The following is a 17500-nucleotide window of genomic DNA, read 5'->3' on the forward strand; positions in this document are numbered from 1 at the left end:
GCTTAGACTTATAACTGTTTATCAGCACTACTTGAAATGGGGTGCTTAGGCTTACATGTGAAATTCGCAGGGCTCTCAGATTCTCCAGCCCCGGTATCATCCTTTTGCAGAACCCTTTTTTTGTAAAATTATTGGTGATATTTCCCATCATGCACATATCCAAATTTATGCCATCACTGATAATGTATTTGAGTGCTTAGTTTTCAAACATTACATTTTAATAGTAATACACGGAAAGAATGTTTTGCCTATAATATAAGATTTTATTTCAAATAGAAGACTTTGCCCTACAAGTTTAATACTTTTCTTACAATCTAGTGTGACCGACTTAAACCAACAATATTATTACTTTTTTTTTTTTTAACAGAAGACTGTGCACTTCAAGGTCATGATTTTATTTTACAATTAGTTGTATCCATCAATTATTTTTCGCTGCTTTCCTTTTTTGGCCCTCTTTCTTTCTTTCTGCTGTTGCTCTCTTGTCCTTCTTCTTTTTCAGCTCTTTCTCTCCTTCTCTCTCCTGATTCTGCCAGATGTGCTGTTCCTAGTGGGATCATCTATGCCCAACAAATAGGAATTAGTCAAAGTTAAAACAAACCATGACACAATTTGAAGAAAATGTTTGTGATCCACTGAAGGCAGGTGGAATTGTGTTTCTTTTGATGTATACGTGAGACTTCAATAACATCGGTAAGTAGTGTTAAGTGTTTTGTGTATTCTGTGTATTGTGTACTGTAAGTAGTAGAAATACTGTTTTGTAAGTATTTATTTTTAATTTAAATAAATAAATAAAGAAATCAATAAATAAAAAAAAGAGACTTCAACATATTTTTCCAGAGATCAATAATTAATAATAATAATAATAATAATAATAATAATAATAATAACATGCACTCACCAGTCATTGTAGCATGTAATTCTTTTGACCCTTCAAAATTTCCTCTGAATGAAACCTGCAATGAAAAAACGTAAGGGAAGTATCCTACCCCAAATGAAATACGGTATGTATTTTTAGTTGAAAAGTGGGTTAAATGTTCATTTTGGATATTGTTAGGAGTAATAAAATAAGTCTTGATGGCCAGAATGACCTTGTGGCCAATGGAAGTAGCAATGTAGGTTTTTTTCTGAGACCCTATCCACGAAAGGAACTTGGTTCCAAGGAAACTAGTGATTCACATGTCCCAAGTGCTGATTACTCACCAGGCCTTGTCGCCAAAGGGAACTGGTGTGTACCTTAAGTGTCCAAGCCCAAGCCCAAGAGACCATCATCCCAATTATTATCAAAACAGACTACTATTATTTTAGATCCAAGTGTTGATACCCTCAAAGGACTTGTTACTTCAGGAACTCTCCCAAGTGTCGATGCCCCAAAGGGCATCGTCGCCAAGGGAACGAGTGATGTTAGTGTGCCCAAATGTCGATTCCTGGAAAGGCTTCATCCCCAAGGGAAATGTTGATGTTAGTTTCCCAAGTGTCGATTCCTCGAAAGGCTTCGTCGCCAAGGGAACTAGTGATGTTAGTTTCCCAAGTGTCGATTCCTCGAAAGGCTTCGTCGCCAAGGGAACGAGTGATGTTAGTGTCCCAAGTGTCGATTCCTCGAAAGGCTTCGTCGCCAAGGGAACGAGTGATGTTAGTGTCCCAAGTGTCGATTCCTCGAAAGGCTTCGTCGCCAAGGGAATGAGTGATGTTAGTGTCCCAAGTGTCGATTCCTCGAAAGGCTTCGTCGCCAAGGGAACGAGTGATGTTAGTGTCCCAAGTGTCGATTCCTCGAAAGGCTTCGTCGCCAAGGGAACGAGTGATGTTAGTGTCCCAAGTGTCGATTCCTCGAAAGGCTTCGTCGCCAAGGGAACGAGTGATGTTAGTGTCCCAAGTGTCGATTCCTCGAAAGGCTTCGTCGCCAAGGGAATTAGTGATGTTAGTGTCCCAAGTGTCGATTCCTCGAAAGGCTTCGTCGCCAAGGGAAATGTTGATGTTATTGTCCCAAGTGTCGATTCCTCGAAAGGCTTCGTCGCCAAGGAATGAGTGATGTTAGTGTCCCAGTGTCGATTCCTCGAAAGGCTTCGTCGCCAAGGGAACGAGTGATGTTAGTGTCCCAAGTGTCGATTCCTCGAAAGGCTTCGTCGCCAAGGGAAATGTTGATGTTATTGTCCCAAGTGTCGATTCCTCGAAAGGCTTCGTCGCCAAGGGAACTGGTGATGTTAATGTCCCAAGTGTTGATTCCTCCAAAGGCTTTGTTGCCAAGGGAACTGGTGATGTTAGTGTATCAGAAATGTTGATGCTCAAAAAAGCTTCCTTCCCGGGTGCCCGAAAGAGCAATTCTTTGGTTTGGGAACCACTGATTATATTTAGTGACTAGTTTACATTTAGCTGCAAGATTATGTACGTCCTTAAGAAATCAATAATTGCTATATGTACATGTACGTGTATATAGCAAGATATAGCAAATATCCCCATATTTTGAAAAGATGCCCTATTACTGGTAATGAGTTTACTTGAGTGTACTGGATATGTTGAAGTAAGGGTTTTTTTTACACTTCGTCTCATTTCATACATGTAGATAACATTCAGCGCAAAATTTGTTGATGCAATGGATATCTACACTGATGAATGAATGTCAGCTGATTTGATGTTATTTTGGCCTTCATCATATCTTCTGTTAGGTGGAGATAGGCGGATTATTTGCTGCCTGCAATTTATACATTTTGGTCAATTAAAATGCTTTTTTGGGTAGGGTACTTCCCTTACCTCAGAACCAAGTAACATCGCAACTTGTCCTGCCTCCTATGAAGTAGTAAAATGAAAGGGTGTAAGAGTTGACAGAGTACTAATAATGATAGTAGTTGTGAGCAGTGGTAAACATATTATTTAACTATAACTATAGATGTATTTATATATTATGTTATCCCAACGACAAACGTCAAGGTTGCAAAAGTCACGGTTATTTTTTGCATAAGTACGTGATTCTCTAAAATTAAACTGATGCAAATGCTAAGGAGAATGGCAACTGGCATAATTGGACAACAACTTGTCTCCACAATTCAGTATTTGTCAAATACTGTATAATAGCGAATTCTTAAATGTGGTGAAAAGATGCTGTACTGAATTCATGCATTTCTTCAAACATGTCTTTTTTGTTTGTTTCCTTTCTTCCAGTTTGCAAGCCTGTTGTTATGACGTATGATGCTTTCGAGTACATTTGTCTTCCTTGTAATATTTGGTGAAGGAAAGTGGTTGAACAGTCAACAAGGCTGACAGATTGACATATTGAGGATCATGATTTAATTCACTTCAGGTAATTTATGTTCATGAAAGCAACAGTAATACTTGGGCTACCATCATTTGTGTAATAGTTTCATTTGTCCATATTAATTTGTATGATGCTATATGTAAGTACCCTTTCAGTGACATGAACAACAGAATTTCCTTCTACTTCATCTGCATGTTTAATCAGTTTTCCTTGTGTGTGAAGGGTAAAGTAGAGAGGAGCCTTTTCCATTGACCCAACCCAGTCATATACCTCCTGCAAAATAGTGGAAAGAGACATAAATTTTAATTAAAATAAACAATCAATAATTATTATCCTGAAATGTACTGGTACTTAATGTATCCATAATGTTTGCTTCATTTTCACCTGGTACAAAGCATTCCTAGAAAAGTATCTTGTTAATGGCTCCTCTATGTTGTTCAATCTCACTCGTAGTTGAACCCCATCCTTTGGTTCTGCAAGCAGTCTTAGGTGTCGCTGCCTTCTGATGTTTATCTACAAATAACATAGAATGTACATGTACATGACTGAATCTTGGAATTTGTGTGGAGAAAAGTACTGTAAGAGGTAGTTTTATTGTTTTATAGAACTCGAGGTCCGGTCTAGTAATGATCATTTCATATTCCGTACCGATAAGACAAAATCTATGTTTGTAAAATGGGCCTAGGCAACGCACTAAGATTACATGTAGTGTTTCCAATGTCGATTAGATGAGAGTTAAACCAATCATAAGGAAGTTTCAGATAATACATGTACCACACGTCATAAGTTACTTGGAGTCTATGTTGATCAAGACCTTAATTTTAGTGACTGTGTTGAACACAAAGTCTTTTGTAAGAAACTAGTGAAACTTCAACTCCAAGAGCAACTGCCACAGGGGATTTTGTAGACAACATCAGGTTGTGAAGCTAATGGAGGTCGTGACAACAACAAGAATTTCCGATTCCTACATGTACATGTAAGTCATGACAACCTCATTAGCTTCACAACCAGATGTTCCTTAATTAAGAACAGGAAACAATGTGTAGCTTTAAAAATTAAAAAAAAATTTTGACAGCCGGTTGTATGATTACCTCTTCACTTTTATCTTCCAAAGGTTCCTGGTGGTAAATAATAAAACAGAAATTTGACTTAACATTATTTCAAGTAGTTTGAAATAGTAAATAGCTGGAAGCCAAGTTTGTAGATTATATTGAGGTCTAATTCGTTTGTTATGGTAATCAAGTTAACTGCAGAAAGATATTCAACTACTCTGCTATTCCTAACAAAGACAACTTAGTTAATCTTCAGTAATGGGAGCAACTGCTCTTATTAGAATCTCACTACAATCACCACAATACAGTAGTTCTGTATGCTTAAAAAATCTGACCACTGCAGGCAAAGCACTTTCCCTTTCTCTGTCAAAATCTCTTGAGGACTCTTTCCACAGAATCATGAACCACAGAAACCAATCTTGATGATAGCAGTCACACATGTACCAGGAAATCCCTTCACTTGTCACTTGTCACACAATATTGATTTGAAATTACACATAGGAGACAAAGTCCTGAACAACCACAACAGCCGACTAGAGAGCCACTTATGTAGCTATCCAAAGCGAGCCTTGATGTTTCTAAAAGTAGCTATTTACTGTTGTTACGAAAAATTTATTTTTTAAAAACTTATGGCAGTTCAAGGCTGCTACGAAAGAAGACTTTTCCGCAGCTCTTCGGGCTTCCAACATTAAAAGTTAGTAGCCCAAGTCATTTTTTCAAGAGCCAAGAATTAATTAATTAAAAAATTAATTAATTAAAAAATTTATTTCGAAATTTGGTTGCCCACGCTCGCAAATAAGGTTCCCCAGGCGACCAAGTGACCATTAGGCAGGAGTCTTGCAGTTCTCGAAAACTCCTAGAGTACAACACTTTGCATGACACACGACCTTTGCAAAATTTCTAGACAGTTCCGATAACTTTCAAAGAACATTCTCAATAATTATAATAATTATTGAGCCCTGTAACACTGTATTGCAGACTGTTTCCGGTAATTCAGCAATGCTTACATACCTTCGAATGCGTCGTTTCTTTTAAAGTAGTAATATCCTTTTGTTGCACCTGTAAAATTCCAAAATTATGTGAACATTATGTTAGCTGGACAAATTAAATTTGGTACACTGCTCTACCCTCACTTAAAACTTGTTATTTAAAACGAAGAATTTTGAAAATGAGTGGTTATCAATTTGGAATCATCACTGTTCGGATATGTCAGTTCAAGGCTGCTATGAAAGAAAATTTTTCCAATATTAAAAGTTAGTAGCCCAAGTCATTTTTTCAAGAGCCCAGAATTAATTAATTAAAAGTGAGGATAAAGCACCTTGAGATAAGTTAGGCCCCCGTTTAGAAATTTGGTTGCCCGCGCTCGCAAATAAGGTTCCCCAGGCGACCGAGTGACCGTTAGGCAGGAGTCTTGCAGTTCTCGAAAACTCCGAGAGTACAACACTTTGCGTGACACACGACCTTTGCAAAATTTGTAGACAGTTCCAATCACCTTCAAAGAACATTCTTGATAATTATAATAATTATTGAGCCCTGTAACACTTAGTATTGCAGTTTGTTTCCGGTAATTCAGCAATGCTTACATACCGTCGAATGAGTCGTTTCTTTTACAGTAGTAATATCCTTTTGTTGCACCTGTAAAATTCCAAAATTATGTGAACATTATGGTAGCTGGACAAATTCAGTTTGGTTCACTGCTCTACCCTCACTTAAAACTTGTTATTTAAAACGAAGAATTTTGAAAATGAGTGGTTATCAATTTGGAATCATCACTGTTTGGATATGTGCTTTACTTGTTCGTTTTGAAGACTATTATTTGAAAATCCTTGGAACTTCTTATTTGACATATTCTTTTGATCATTTTTTGTTACTGTATTGCTGTCTTTTTCTTTAATCAGATATTATAAATATTTTTTTTGCAAGTTCTGCAAACAGCCACCATATTGTATCTATGAAATCAAAAAGTTCTTTATTAAGTATTGCTCTAGAATGATTGTAGCATCTCTTTCAGTCGGTGAAATATTATTTTACCATCAAGATTACAAGTATGAAAATTAAAAATATACGCCTTGATTCATGAGAGAACACAGTGTGCATACATGTATGGATCATACATGTATGATTAGATTCTTCACCACCATTAAATTTACAATGACAACCAGGGTGGAGACATTGAATTTTCAAATTTACCTAGAGTTGCTTGCATTTTCAAAAAGTGGCGGTAATCTGGTTGGGTGGGAAAATCATTTGCCATCAATAACCTGTAACAGCTTTTCTGGCAGCTAAACTATGAAGCTCTTTTGATCCTTATAGCAGAAAGTTTGCGAAGGAATGAACATATTCGTATCAGAAACTACAGGTTTATAAATTTTTAAAAAGCCTAGAAAGTCCTGTATGCTAACTTTTGTTTGGATGATGGCTTGGCATTCACCGTTAGCGGCAGGATTGTCGTCCACAATGCCCAACTGGTGGTCATTTCCAGAGGTCATCTGTTGTAATTCATTTTCTTGCTGTCTGCGCAGCTCTCTCCATTGGTCATGTTGCTTCCTGTAGATTTTAAACATCTCCCTTTCTTACCTTATCATTTTTTGGGTTAATAAGTATAGGTAATCATATGAGAACACAGGAGCAATCCTAAATTGAGCATGATTGCAGGTTAGGTAAGTTGTTAGGAAAGAGCAGAACATTCTCAGCCTTGCATTTGTATGCTGTTTCATTTGTGAGATCAAACTACAGAGACATAATAATTATCACTGTCTTATTTACACTGTATTAATTTTGTTCTCAAGGAAAAATAATAGATTGAAATTACTTTCTTGTTGTTGCTATTTCTTTAAAGTGCCACTACGACCAGAAAAACAATTCTTCTTTTTCTTTGAATTTCAAAACTATGTTAACTCAACATAGTTAACTTAACACTAAGTGTTAATTAAAGGTCACTCAACACTAAGTGACCCAAGTTTAAAATTCTTATTTTAAAAAGACACCTGTTTATTTTAACTGGGACTTTGTCATTTATTCCTCCACCATTACTAACTTTAAAATCTTTTTTCTTCTTTTTCTTTGGATTTCAAAACTATGTTGACTTAACACTAAGTGACCCAAGTTTTAAGTTCTTATTTTAAAAAGACACCTGTTTATTTTAACCGGAATTTTGTTATTTATTGCTCCACCGTTACTAACTTTAAAATCTTGAGAGAGCTGGATCGAGGAGAAAATGAAGTCATAGACTTGCTGGTTTAAGAATGCAATGCATGTGTATGCGGCTGAATTAAAATGCAGGAGGAGGTTCAGGCTTTCAGAATTTTAAACTTGTGTTTTGCATATATAATAATTTGCATTTACATGCTGAAATTTAAATCTAGTGAGTAAATTACGTCACATTTCCCTAGATCCAACCCCCTGAGGTCCAATCGATCACTTTTGAACGTGAATAATGGTGGAGCATGAAATCCAAACCTTACACTCAAAATAAACAGCCTTTGGATCAAAATCAAAGCTCAAAATTTTCCCAATCAGTCAGGGAACAAAAATCAAATCAAAATCTGAAGAAAAGAAGAAAATGATTTTTTGATCATAGTAGCACTTTAGAGACTGATGGAATTTTGAGGAAGATACAGAGGGAAAAAAAACCTGTTTATTAGTATCACCCAACTAGTGGACTAACGCAAATCCTGCATTTTAATTGGTTACGCTACTGGAGGACTATTAGTAATAGTCCTTGAGTAGCGAAAAGTAGGACACTTTCTTTCATTTCATTCCCATATAAATATATTTTCTATTTGCATGTGCTAACTTTATTGTTGCCTTTTCTGTCCGACTAGTTGGGTGATACTAAAACAACTAGACCCTTAAAGTAGGCAAAAGAGTTCATCTCATTGTATCTGATTAGTACTTACAGCCTACAACCTACAGTAAGCAGTCGCATGGCCAATCGCCAAGGGTGACTACTGAATACAGCTTTTACAGTTACTTTGTGCTCTGTATATATATGAGAAATCCCATGCAGACTCACCTTTCCATACTGAGGCCATGAATCATAGCTTTAATTTTATCACACAATCTTGTTTGATCAAAGTCATTGAGGACAGGACCTGCAGTAAACAATATGGTCTTTAAGCAACAATTTCCTAACACAGTCATTTAATTTTGTATCTTTCTTTTAGTGGAATGGTCATCAAGCTACATTGAGATTAATTCTATAGTAATTCTATATATTTCTTGAAAATCTTGTGCACGTTTAAGGCTAGTTAGAATATTTATACACATACCTTCAATGCGATCAACAAAAACTGGGGTTTGTTGGGTGGATGGCACCAAAAATATTATTTGGTCTTCGCAGCCATTTCCATATTTCTCGAGCACTAAGGTGGAAAATGACCAAGTCAAGAATTGATACATGTAGTAAACAACTTAGACAATACTAGCAAAAATGTTGTACTTGCTTTACTGGCCTTTTTTTCCATTTTCAGAAGTAGTTTCCGCAGCCCAAAAAAACCAGTCTTCTCGACTACTATTTTCTTGTACATTTTGAAGCACACTGAAAATTGGGAGTAAGTTGTATTAAATAATTGTTAGGTTATTATGATTTCCCCTTATTTCTGTTTTCTTGTCTAAAATGTTGGGTATGTGTCTGTGTACTGGATACAGTATTTTAAATATTGTATTTTGGTTAGGTATTGTTCTCATTCTTTTTCCTTTTATATACGTTATCTGTATCTACAACAAGTATTTAGTACGTACCTAAAGTAAAAGCCTGTTCAAATGTTCTGCATACCTATAATAGTTTACCGACAACCTTTCAAGGTTAAACATGTAGTGTAGATATAATAAAATCTTGTACAATGTACCTTAGCATGTTGGCTTGAAATTGGCTCCGACTGGAAGGATTAAGGAGGACAGTGACTACTGCCCTCTGATCTTCATACGCCTGCCAGCATATCTTTCGAAAGGGAAATGCATACATTCTAAGATGAGGTCAACCAGTGTATATATACAGGTTAAGATTTTAAGTGGGCAGGTGGTAAATGAAAGGTAATAACACTACTATAGTGGTCTGCCATGGCAAAAAGCTGGGTGTCTTACAGTCCTATTTTGCTTATGGTGTTTATGGAGCTGAACCCCTGGCAGCTGGCTTCTATTTAAACCCCTCCATACAGTTCTTGTTTGAAAGTGGACCACATTATTTATCTGCCTTTCCAAATGCCTCATGTCAAGGGAACAATTTATTTCATTTGTTTCATGAAAAAATTATTTTGTGATTGAACTCACAAATCAAATGTTGCCAATAGTAGGCACATGGTGGCAAAGTATAATTATATAGATTGGTGATGCTTGTTTTCAACTAAAACGAAGTTTTTGAAATGTCAGTCACCTCTTCAAAGGAGTGGTTCAACAAAGGCACCATGAAAGTGTTTTCTTCTGCACATGAACCCTGCAGGAGACGTTCACACCTGTTTGTCTCATCGCTTCTGCTTTCCATGCTAACTGATGTTCCTGTGGAATATGATTATTTGATAGCACATACTCTGCAAAGCATTTGTTCGATTTACTCAGGGTCACAACTTGCAACTTTACCCAGTGATTTTTCAAATAGGTGTGGTTGGGCTACTTAAAATTGTTGTGCAAGTTATACTTACAGATTACATACCTACCTCCTAATCCATATGGAAACAAGTCTTCTTTTATTGTGCCGACTGAAATGATTTTTAAAATATAGATTTTAATTTCAGTTAGTGTTTGCTGAAGAAAAACATATTCAAGAAGTACTGTGGTCTGGTGAATTGACTAAGAGGATGAAAAGATTGTAAGTCAAATAGTATAGTGTTTGAAATCTACTCATTTGAAAGAAACATCTTGAAAGAAGGGAGGATACATGCTGTTATTAACTTGTTGTATTTTGACCACTCAGTTGTTTATACATTTGAAATCAGTAGTGATGCTTGATAACTCAAACAGGAAATCCAAAAACAAAATCAGTTTTTGCTTGAGGAGGATTTTCCAGCATTCGATGTGAAATAATGACAATATGTTGATTATATTATTGTGTTGAATTCCAACTATAAGATACTTGAATTGCAATAACCCACTGTTTTGGGTAAGGTGGGTTTGATGTGGTGGCTACATGTATCAGTAACTTTAAAAAGGAGAAGCAGAAAAAAGAGAAAATCAGTGGTGAGGGAGTAAGCATGCCGATGAATCCAATCATGAATTAACCTTGCATTCCATCTCCATGAAATGGTGCTCCAGCAAACCCTAAAAGGCACAAGGAACATTAAAAGGAAATTAATGAAGAACAGTGTATGTATTTTTCGAGTCAACACGATGTGCTATGGAGTGTCTGCTAGATACTGAGTAACAAACATACATGTTGTACATTGTAATCAGCAAGACTTTACCTGCACCCTGTGAAGTTACGTTTGTGGCTAAGGCTTGTGTGCTTGATGTCACCAGAGTGTAGGGGAGTCTGTCTCTTCTCGCTTGCATTAAATTATGACATAAAAACATATATGTCATTATTTACAATAATGGCGCATCACTTAGCATAGTATATAATTGTGCTGTAGGATCCTTCAAAATTGCAACTTTGTGTTGGGGATTACTGTTTATCACTTTGTAAAATTTATTAGTTTCATTAACTTTTTGTCATTAATTACCTGAACTTTGTGAAATCACATTTGTGGCTCTTGTGATTGTTGATGTAGTTCCCAGCAGATTGAATGGTGGTCTTTGTCTTTGCACTTGTGAAAACTGCATCACTACATTGATAATTAACTTACTAACGTCACATTTCGGTATGGATGTAGATATAATTTCAATATTTGCAATAATTCCTAATATCCATTAAATTTTGTGTCCACAAATGGGTTGGGTCAATTTTATAGCTCTTATATATACCCCCTTTTCCTGTCAGTCAAACATTTGGGTGTAGTTTGGGACGTAAAACCCGGACTAAGCAATCTTGCCTGTTACGTCAGTCAAAAAGGCTTGAGAAGCGTGTTGTCTTAAAACAAGATTTGAAATATTGAGAAAGTACCGTTGTATATTAGGCACTTTAAAGTTTGGGTGTGTTCCTGTTTAGCTCGCTTTTGGAAAATGGGTGCTAGTTGTGCATGCCTGGTGTGTTTGATGTGATTTCAGGTAATTCTGTGAAACAAAAGTTCAAAGGTCCCACCCTTATTCCACAGTAAAGAAGGGAACTGCCCCACCCCCCCCTCCCCCTCTCCTCCCCCCCCCCCCCTTACTTGAGAACATCAATCAATACTCAATATTTACCTGGAGGAGGTGGGTTTACAACCACGTCATTGTGCAACAGATCAGTATCTGTCAAAGACAAAATGTTGCAGTAGTGAGTGCAATGATTGGAGGTTACTACTCAACACTACATTAATACCTTCAACAGTAAAATGTGTAAAGATCATAACAACTGTTTGATCAGTGCTTCACATGTCTTTTGATCTTCATGTATGCATCTTGGACAAGACAGTGCAATATGCTTTTCATTACTACTACAGCCTACAGTTTACTTTACTAACCATCCTCATCGCTCTCTGGTATTGTTATAAAACTAATATCAGAACCTGAAAAAAAAAATGTGTGGGAATTTTAATTCCTCATTATTAATCAAACAGTGTTTTTTGTTTGATGCTTTTTTGGTCTTATTTTTTATTTTAGCCTTTCCTTTCTGGGGTGCATCGTTTCATCATTACTTGTATTTGTGCATTAATTGAACAATGTATATGTACAGAGAACTTACCATCTGTATTGCTTCCTGCTAATGTTGCAAGATATCTTCTGGTTTCAACTAAATAAGGAAGAGGAGGAAAATGTGGTTTGCATGTATTTGTGAGGCCTGAGATGAGGCACACCAATCATCACAGAAGGAACCAAGGACTGAGATTCCCTGGAACTATTTTCTTCAAACTTTAGATGTATTTTGTCTCTTATTCAAAACTTGCTCAAAGACCATCTTTTTACGGTTAAGTCAGTGGATATTTTTGTAAATTTTGAAGTCTTAAAAGTTACAAATTGGACCTGAAAACTGAAAATGTGTAAGTCCAGTACCCTGACCACCTCATTACACTGCTTTGATTACGTTTTGTGTTTGTTTTAATATTATACTTACGTCCACCTCTTGGACGGAAGTTATCTGTTCTTCTGGTACTCTGATTGATGCCAGGATGTGCAGATAACTGCATGTTTAATGGCAAAGGTGATAGTGGAGGATTGTGTACAAAAGGGAGAGTTGGTGAGGAAGGGGATGAGTGTGATAATGGCGCTGATGACTGTGGGGATGACAGAGCGGCAGATGTAGCAAAAACTGTAGCATCTGAAGCAGTGTTGTCCTCAGGTTGGTTGGATGAAGCAGTACCTACATGTGAGATAGAGAACCAATGAAAATAATGTCACTAGTAGTGAGTTGATATTGTATGTTTCTTGGTGCTTCTCCGCAGTGACACAAGCATATCAATTAATATTTAATGTACAGGGTAGATGAAACAAAAATTAATAGATGTAAAAGGGATTATACTGTTATGCATTATAAATGCAATTATTTGAGTGATGTAAAAAGCAATGTTATTATGTTAAAATCCACTGTAACTACAGAATGAGTCCATCCCCACCCCGCCAGATGCATGTACTAAAAGTCATTTGGGTCAAATGTTGGATCAACAAGATCGAAAATAGGATACGCAAAAAGTTGTCAACGAATAAAACACAATGTTTTTTTTTTGTAGATAGCAAAGTTGGGCTTAATTTTTCGACAATTTCGATTTTCAGATCAGCAACAGAATACCAGGCCACGAGAAATGGACCATAAAAGCACTGCTACCGCAGTCGTCGTGTTGGATATACCTCGTTCTTTAGTCCATGACGCAAGCACCACGCCACTGTGGCAGCAGTTATTAAGCTCAACTCAATTTAACCCCCAGCCATTCTACTCAATTCACTTTAACCTTTAAATAAGACGACTAAAGCACTGCGGCACCAGTCATTCCACTCAATTCACTCTATCCGACGCGAACCGCGGGAAACCCACTTTCGTTCACTCCGACGCTGCGGCTCGCGTCGAAAACGTTACGCCTCTTTGTTCCCCCGGTTGTTCTAAACCCAATTAGGCTAAACTTAGATCGGGGAAAATTTTAAATTGCTATTTATTTACCGTTAATGGAGATCTAGGATTTGTCACCAGACTTTGTCCCTGGGATTATAAGTTACGTCTTTCTCTTCGTTTGGTGGCCGGAATTCAATGTTTCAGGAAAAAGTGCGAAACAATCAAAGACAGACAAGAAAAAAGAAAGACTAAAGTAACATTCAAAACGTACCACCTCGGCTCCAGTACAAATAAATTTTCTTCTTAGCGTCCCCTCCAAAAAGTTCCATGATTTTCGCCCCGTCAGGGACGCCATGGTGAACGACACTCATGGAATGTCCTCTGTCATACGAGCTGATGATGTTCAAACTAATAAAAAGGGCAAATGTATTTTAGTCTCGTATTTTCTGATCGTAAAACACAGTGCTCGGTAACTTACCGCGAAAGATCCAGGTTAGCCAAGGTCGGGAAATGAGAAACCAACAACTGTTGTATCTCGCTTGAAGTGTGGTTTTTAGTGAACGCGATTTCTTTTGCCCTCCCTGCGTTTTTCAATGTTAGAAAGGCGTTTTTACCTGGAGCAGCTCTGAGTCGCTTCTCCAGATGGACAAAGACTCGCGAAAAAGCGCGACGGTTAAAACGTCTTGGTGGGCTTCTGTCATTTGTGGCAGATTCGCCATCACTTTCGCTATTCGACTGATTTCTTGACGACATGTTTGATAAGCGACGTGAAAATGTAGCGTCCTTAGACTTTGATCTAGAAATTTTAGGTGTTTCATATCACGTTACTATTGTTTGATGATGTCATACGAACGTTTCCTTTTTAGTTAGCAGTTTCCGGACTCAACCCATGCTTTCGCTGGCGCACAAATTATATTAAACAGAGTTTCGCCGTTTCTTCGTTTCTATGTCTTCTGTAACTCAACTTGAATGAAAGAAAGGCAATTATTAATAGTAAAGTGGTATGGCATATCCCCTCATATGTTGTGTAATAAAAAATCGACATGTCATTAATGTCGGGGCCTGTTACCTTTTTTTATCCTTTCAGAGCCCGATTATATGGCGAGTTTAATTCCAGCCAGAGCTATAAATGAAAAATCTTCATCTGTCGATGGCAGGATTTAAACCCCGGGCCGTAATCGCAATTATTCTAAATGCTTATTGCGTCTATTGTTCCATGCATTGTTATTCAAAGGATTCCGCAACAAGAAGACAATCGTGGCCGGGTATTCCAAAATCGCTCCCTAAATGAGGCTTCTCAACAAATTTCTAAAACGTATATTTGTGAAACGATCAATCTTGCGAGACCACGCGAGATAGCTTTTTGGTACATATATATTTTTACAACGAAACTGCGAAAAAAAAAAATTGTGTTCTCTGTGTTGCCAAACCCACGCGATGTAGAAATGGAAAAAATTGTTTCATTAAGGCTTGCCTACATTTATTTTGCGTTAGCGGTAACAGAGATTTCTTTCGGATATAAACAGTTTCTGGTTGTCGTTCTTTTTCCGCGAAATCATCCAAGCTCCGAAACGACGCTCCGAACCAACACCCACTGCAGTGTGAAAATTGACTTCCGGGGAATGTTAAAAGAAAACTAACTGCAGAAGGAGGCATTATTCAGATTGTGGGACGAAATTATCAAAAATCATCTTGCTTAGATTTGGCTATATCCAGTCATTTATGATAGGCAAACAATTGAAAAATAAAAATTATTGCTCTGAGCAGAAGGGAGAAGGGCATCAGGAGGGCGTTGAAATGTGATTTAATAGCAGCCGATGTGCATTAGAACAATGCTGCTTATAAGTTGGAAACGCTATTTCACTATGGCAACGGCTTGGTCTGATTAACAATAATATTCGTCAGAAGGACCACACGAGTGAATATCGTTATCTTCAAATAGCAAAGAAGTGTTTCGTATAAAATAAAAAGTGGAAAGACGTACAGTGGCGACGACAAAATATGGACTTGAACCTGCTCATCGATTTGGAGAGAGGCCCTCGCACGGATTTAATCAGATGGCTTCAAATGCGGCATTTGTTGGCTAATCCTCTAAGTTGTGCGCAGTGCAATTGTGCTACGGAAATGAAGGAGAGAAATGACGACCACATAGATGGGTTTTTTTGGTAAGCGGGTTTTCTTCTTGATGTGAACAGTTAATGTAACGTCTGAGATCGACGATTAAGTTCAAGCAGTCATGAGCAGGTACGGCAATTAGGCTGATTTATGAGGTAAAAACTGTTTTGATATCAATCAAAGACAATAGAATACAATGCTATGTGAATAAATAGATAAGTAGATTGAGTTTAATTGTTGTATTTGATAAGAATTTGATGTAGCTTCCCATTCGACAGGGATTACAAAAAAAGAAATCAGCAAATGTAGGAAAGTAGATTATGCCGATCGTAATTTGTTGCGAACAGTTTCAAAGTGGTAAAATTTACCTACTCGAAGGTTGATTGCTTTGTGTTTCACATCCTTCGCAGGAGATGCTCTGGATGCAAAAAAAGGAGAAGCCTGCGTACTAACAGCTTCTTTGGGGAATTTCCCAAAGTGTCACTCGGAACACTTCTCCGAGTGATCTTTTCCTTCACTCAAGAAGATTCTCAAAAGAGGATAGCAGAGAACGTAAATTTAAATAAGAATCTGGTCTCACAGATCTGTAGAAGATTACAAGATTTTTGTGCTGTGGATCTTCAATATCGACCAGTCATACCATTCGGAGGAGCCGGAGCTATAGTCAAGTGTGACGAAAGCAAGTTTAACCACAAAGCTAAGGTAACATGTCTACATGTAAAATATGTCTTAAGGGGTGTGACTTTTAAATTTTCAAACCGTTGCTAAGGATGCTTAAAAAAGTCATTTCTTCAGTGCCTGTAACTCTACTGCATGATTTTCTAGTTTAGACTAAAAATGGCAGGAACTGAAACCGTTTTTCAACAGCCAATGAAATATGGCCTTTGTTGGATTCGAGTCTCTCTTTCTCGACCGCTGGTCAAGGGAACGCTGACTCTGGGAACGAGATTGACTCACAGTCGTTCGGTTCCTTCGATCTAATGGTCCCTATTGTTATTATCCGGTGAAAAAAGCGCATCTTCCTTTCTTTTCCTGAGTTTTTACATGTTTTTCACTGAAAAGCACGGCAGAGGACTGGGACTAGTTGTGCATGCGCCTTTCATTTGAAGTGATGTCAGATTTCAATTGAAAAAGTTACTTCAAAGAACCATCTATGCAGCCTTTTTTGTAGGGTTTTTAAATAAAAACTTCTTTGTCAACCATTGTCTTTCTCTTGTTAAGCATCATTTGTAAAAAAGGAAACTGAGCGACCGAAATGGCGGGCATGGGAAGAGTATGCATAGTTCTAAATGATAACGTGAACAATAAAACAAAAAGGCACAGTAAAGTGGTTTCTCTAGTATTGACATGGAGCTTAATGATATGTACTCGCGCATTGTCTTGATAATGAAGCCGATGGTTTATCACTATCTGAAAAACTGTCTTCAGTAACCCTAACCCGGCCAGACTTACTATTTTACTCTGTCTAACGCCGGAGGATTTTACTCGTCAATGGGGAAATCGTCTGGTGTAGAAGCGGAATTATTTGAATTTTGATATTCTTGATTACTGTCGTTTTTTACCTCAATGATTCATGATTCCTACAAGATTTTTCTCCCAGATTCACGATTCGCGAAGACTTTTTGATCACCTAGTGACTTAATGATTTTCTCAGTGGTAACGGGCTGAAATTCCTACAGGGTTCGCACACACCTTGAAAGTACTTGAAAGTCCTTGAATTTGAAAATGAAAATTCAAGGCCTTAAAACTCCTTGAAAATTGCAGTCAGTGCTGGAAAGTCCTTGAAACTTGTAGCTAATTTCATCAATCCTATATTCTAGAGTGCCTAATATGAAAATATATGCTACTGGCAGAACAGTAGCGACACATAATAGTAAAAAAAAAACAAATAAAAACGATCATTACTGTAACTCTCCGAACGTCCATGAAGCGCCAAGTACATTTTCCCGTTCTTTGTTATATTCCTTGCTCTGATTGGTTCGATGTCTGTAATTCTAAGAGCCAATGAAATGTTTTGTAGTCTTGGCTCTT

General features: G+C 37.3%; 3 protein-coding genes across 3 annotated transcripts in view; 2 read left to right on the forward strand and 1 right to left on the reverse strand.

Moving 5' to 3' along the window:
- Positions 1-247: 247 nt before the first annotated feature.
- On the reverse strand, positions 248-14386 carry LOC138037437 (uncharacterized). Its single transcript, XM_068883364.1, has 24 exons — positions 13833-14386; positions 13626-13762; positions 12425-12670; positions 12056-12103; positions 11835-11879; positions 11575-11622; positions 10956-11057; positions 10698-10778; positions 10516-10554; positions 9954-9995; positions 9674-9795; positions 9150-9241; positions 8754-8839; positions 8571-8663; positions 8315-8393; positions 6702-6846; positions 5887-5934; positions 5311-5358; positions 4339-4365; positions 3632-3760; positions 3395-3520; positions 2746-2781; positions 899-953; positions 248-557 (listed from the first exon to the last, which is right to left on the reverse strand). Exons 1-24 carry the CDS (start codon positions 14105-14107, stop codon positions 496-498), a joined length of 2211 nt encoding a protein of 736 aa, XP_068739465.1. The 5' UTR covers positions 14108-14386; the 3' UTR covers positions 248-495.
- The window catches only part of LOC138037442 (TNF receptor-associated factor 5-like), a 25338-nt gene continuing 10784 nt past the window's right edge, over positions 2947-17500 (forward strand). The window contains exon 1 of the mRNA XM_068883374.1: positions 2947-3292. The gene's annotated coding sequence lies outside the window, so the exon portion shown is untranslated. The remainder of the gene's footprint in view (positions 3293-17500) is intronic.
- LOC138013844 (uncharacterized) overlaps positions 15803-17500 on the forward strand; it is a gene marked incomplete at its 5' end in the record, with an annotated part of 7149 nt that continues 5451 nt past the window's right edge. Inside the window, one exon of the mRNA XM_068860895.1 lies at positions 15803-16171. Within this exon, the coding sequence (XP_068716996.1) occupies positions 15803-16171 (369 nt within the window). The remainder of the gene's footprint in view (positions 16172-17500) is intronic.

The sequence above is a fragment of the Montipora capricornis genome, chromosome 1 (assembly GCF_036669925.1).
Source record: "Montipora capricornis isolate CH-2021 chromosome 1, ASM3666992v2, whole genome shotgun sequence".
Classification (NCBI taxonomy): domain Eukaryota; kingdom Metazoa; phylum Cnidaria; class Anthozoa; order Scleractinia; family Acroporidae; genus Montipora; species Montipora capricornis.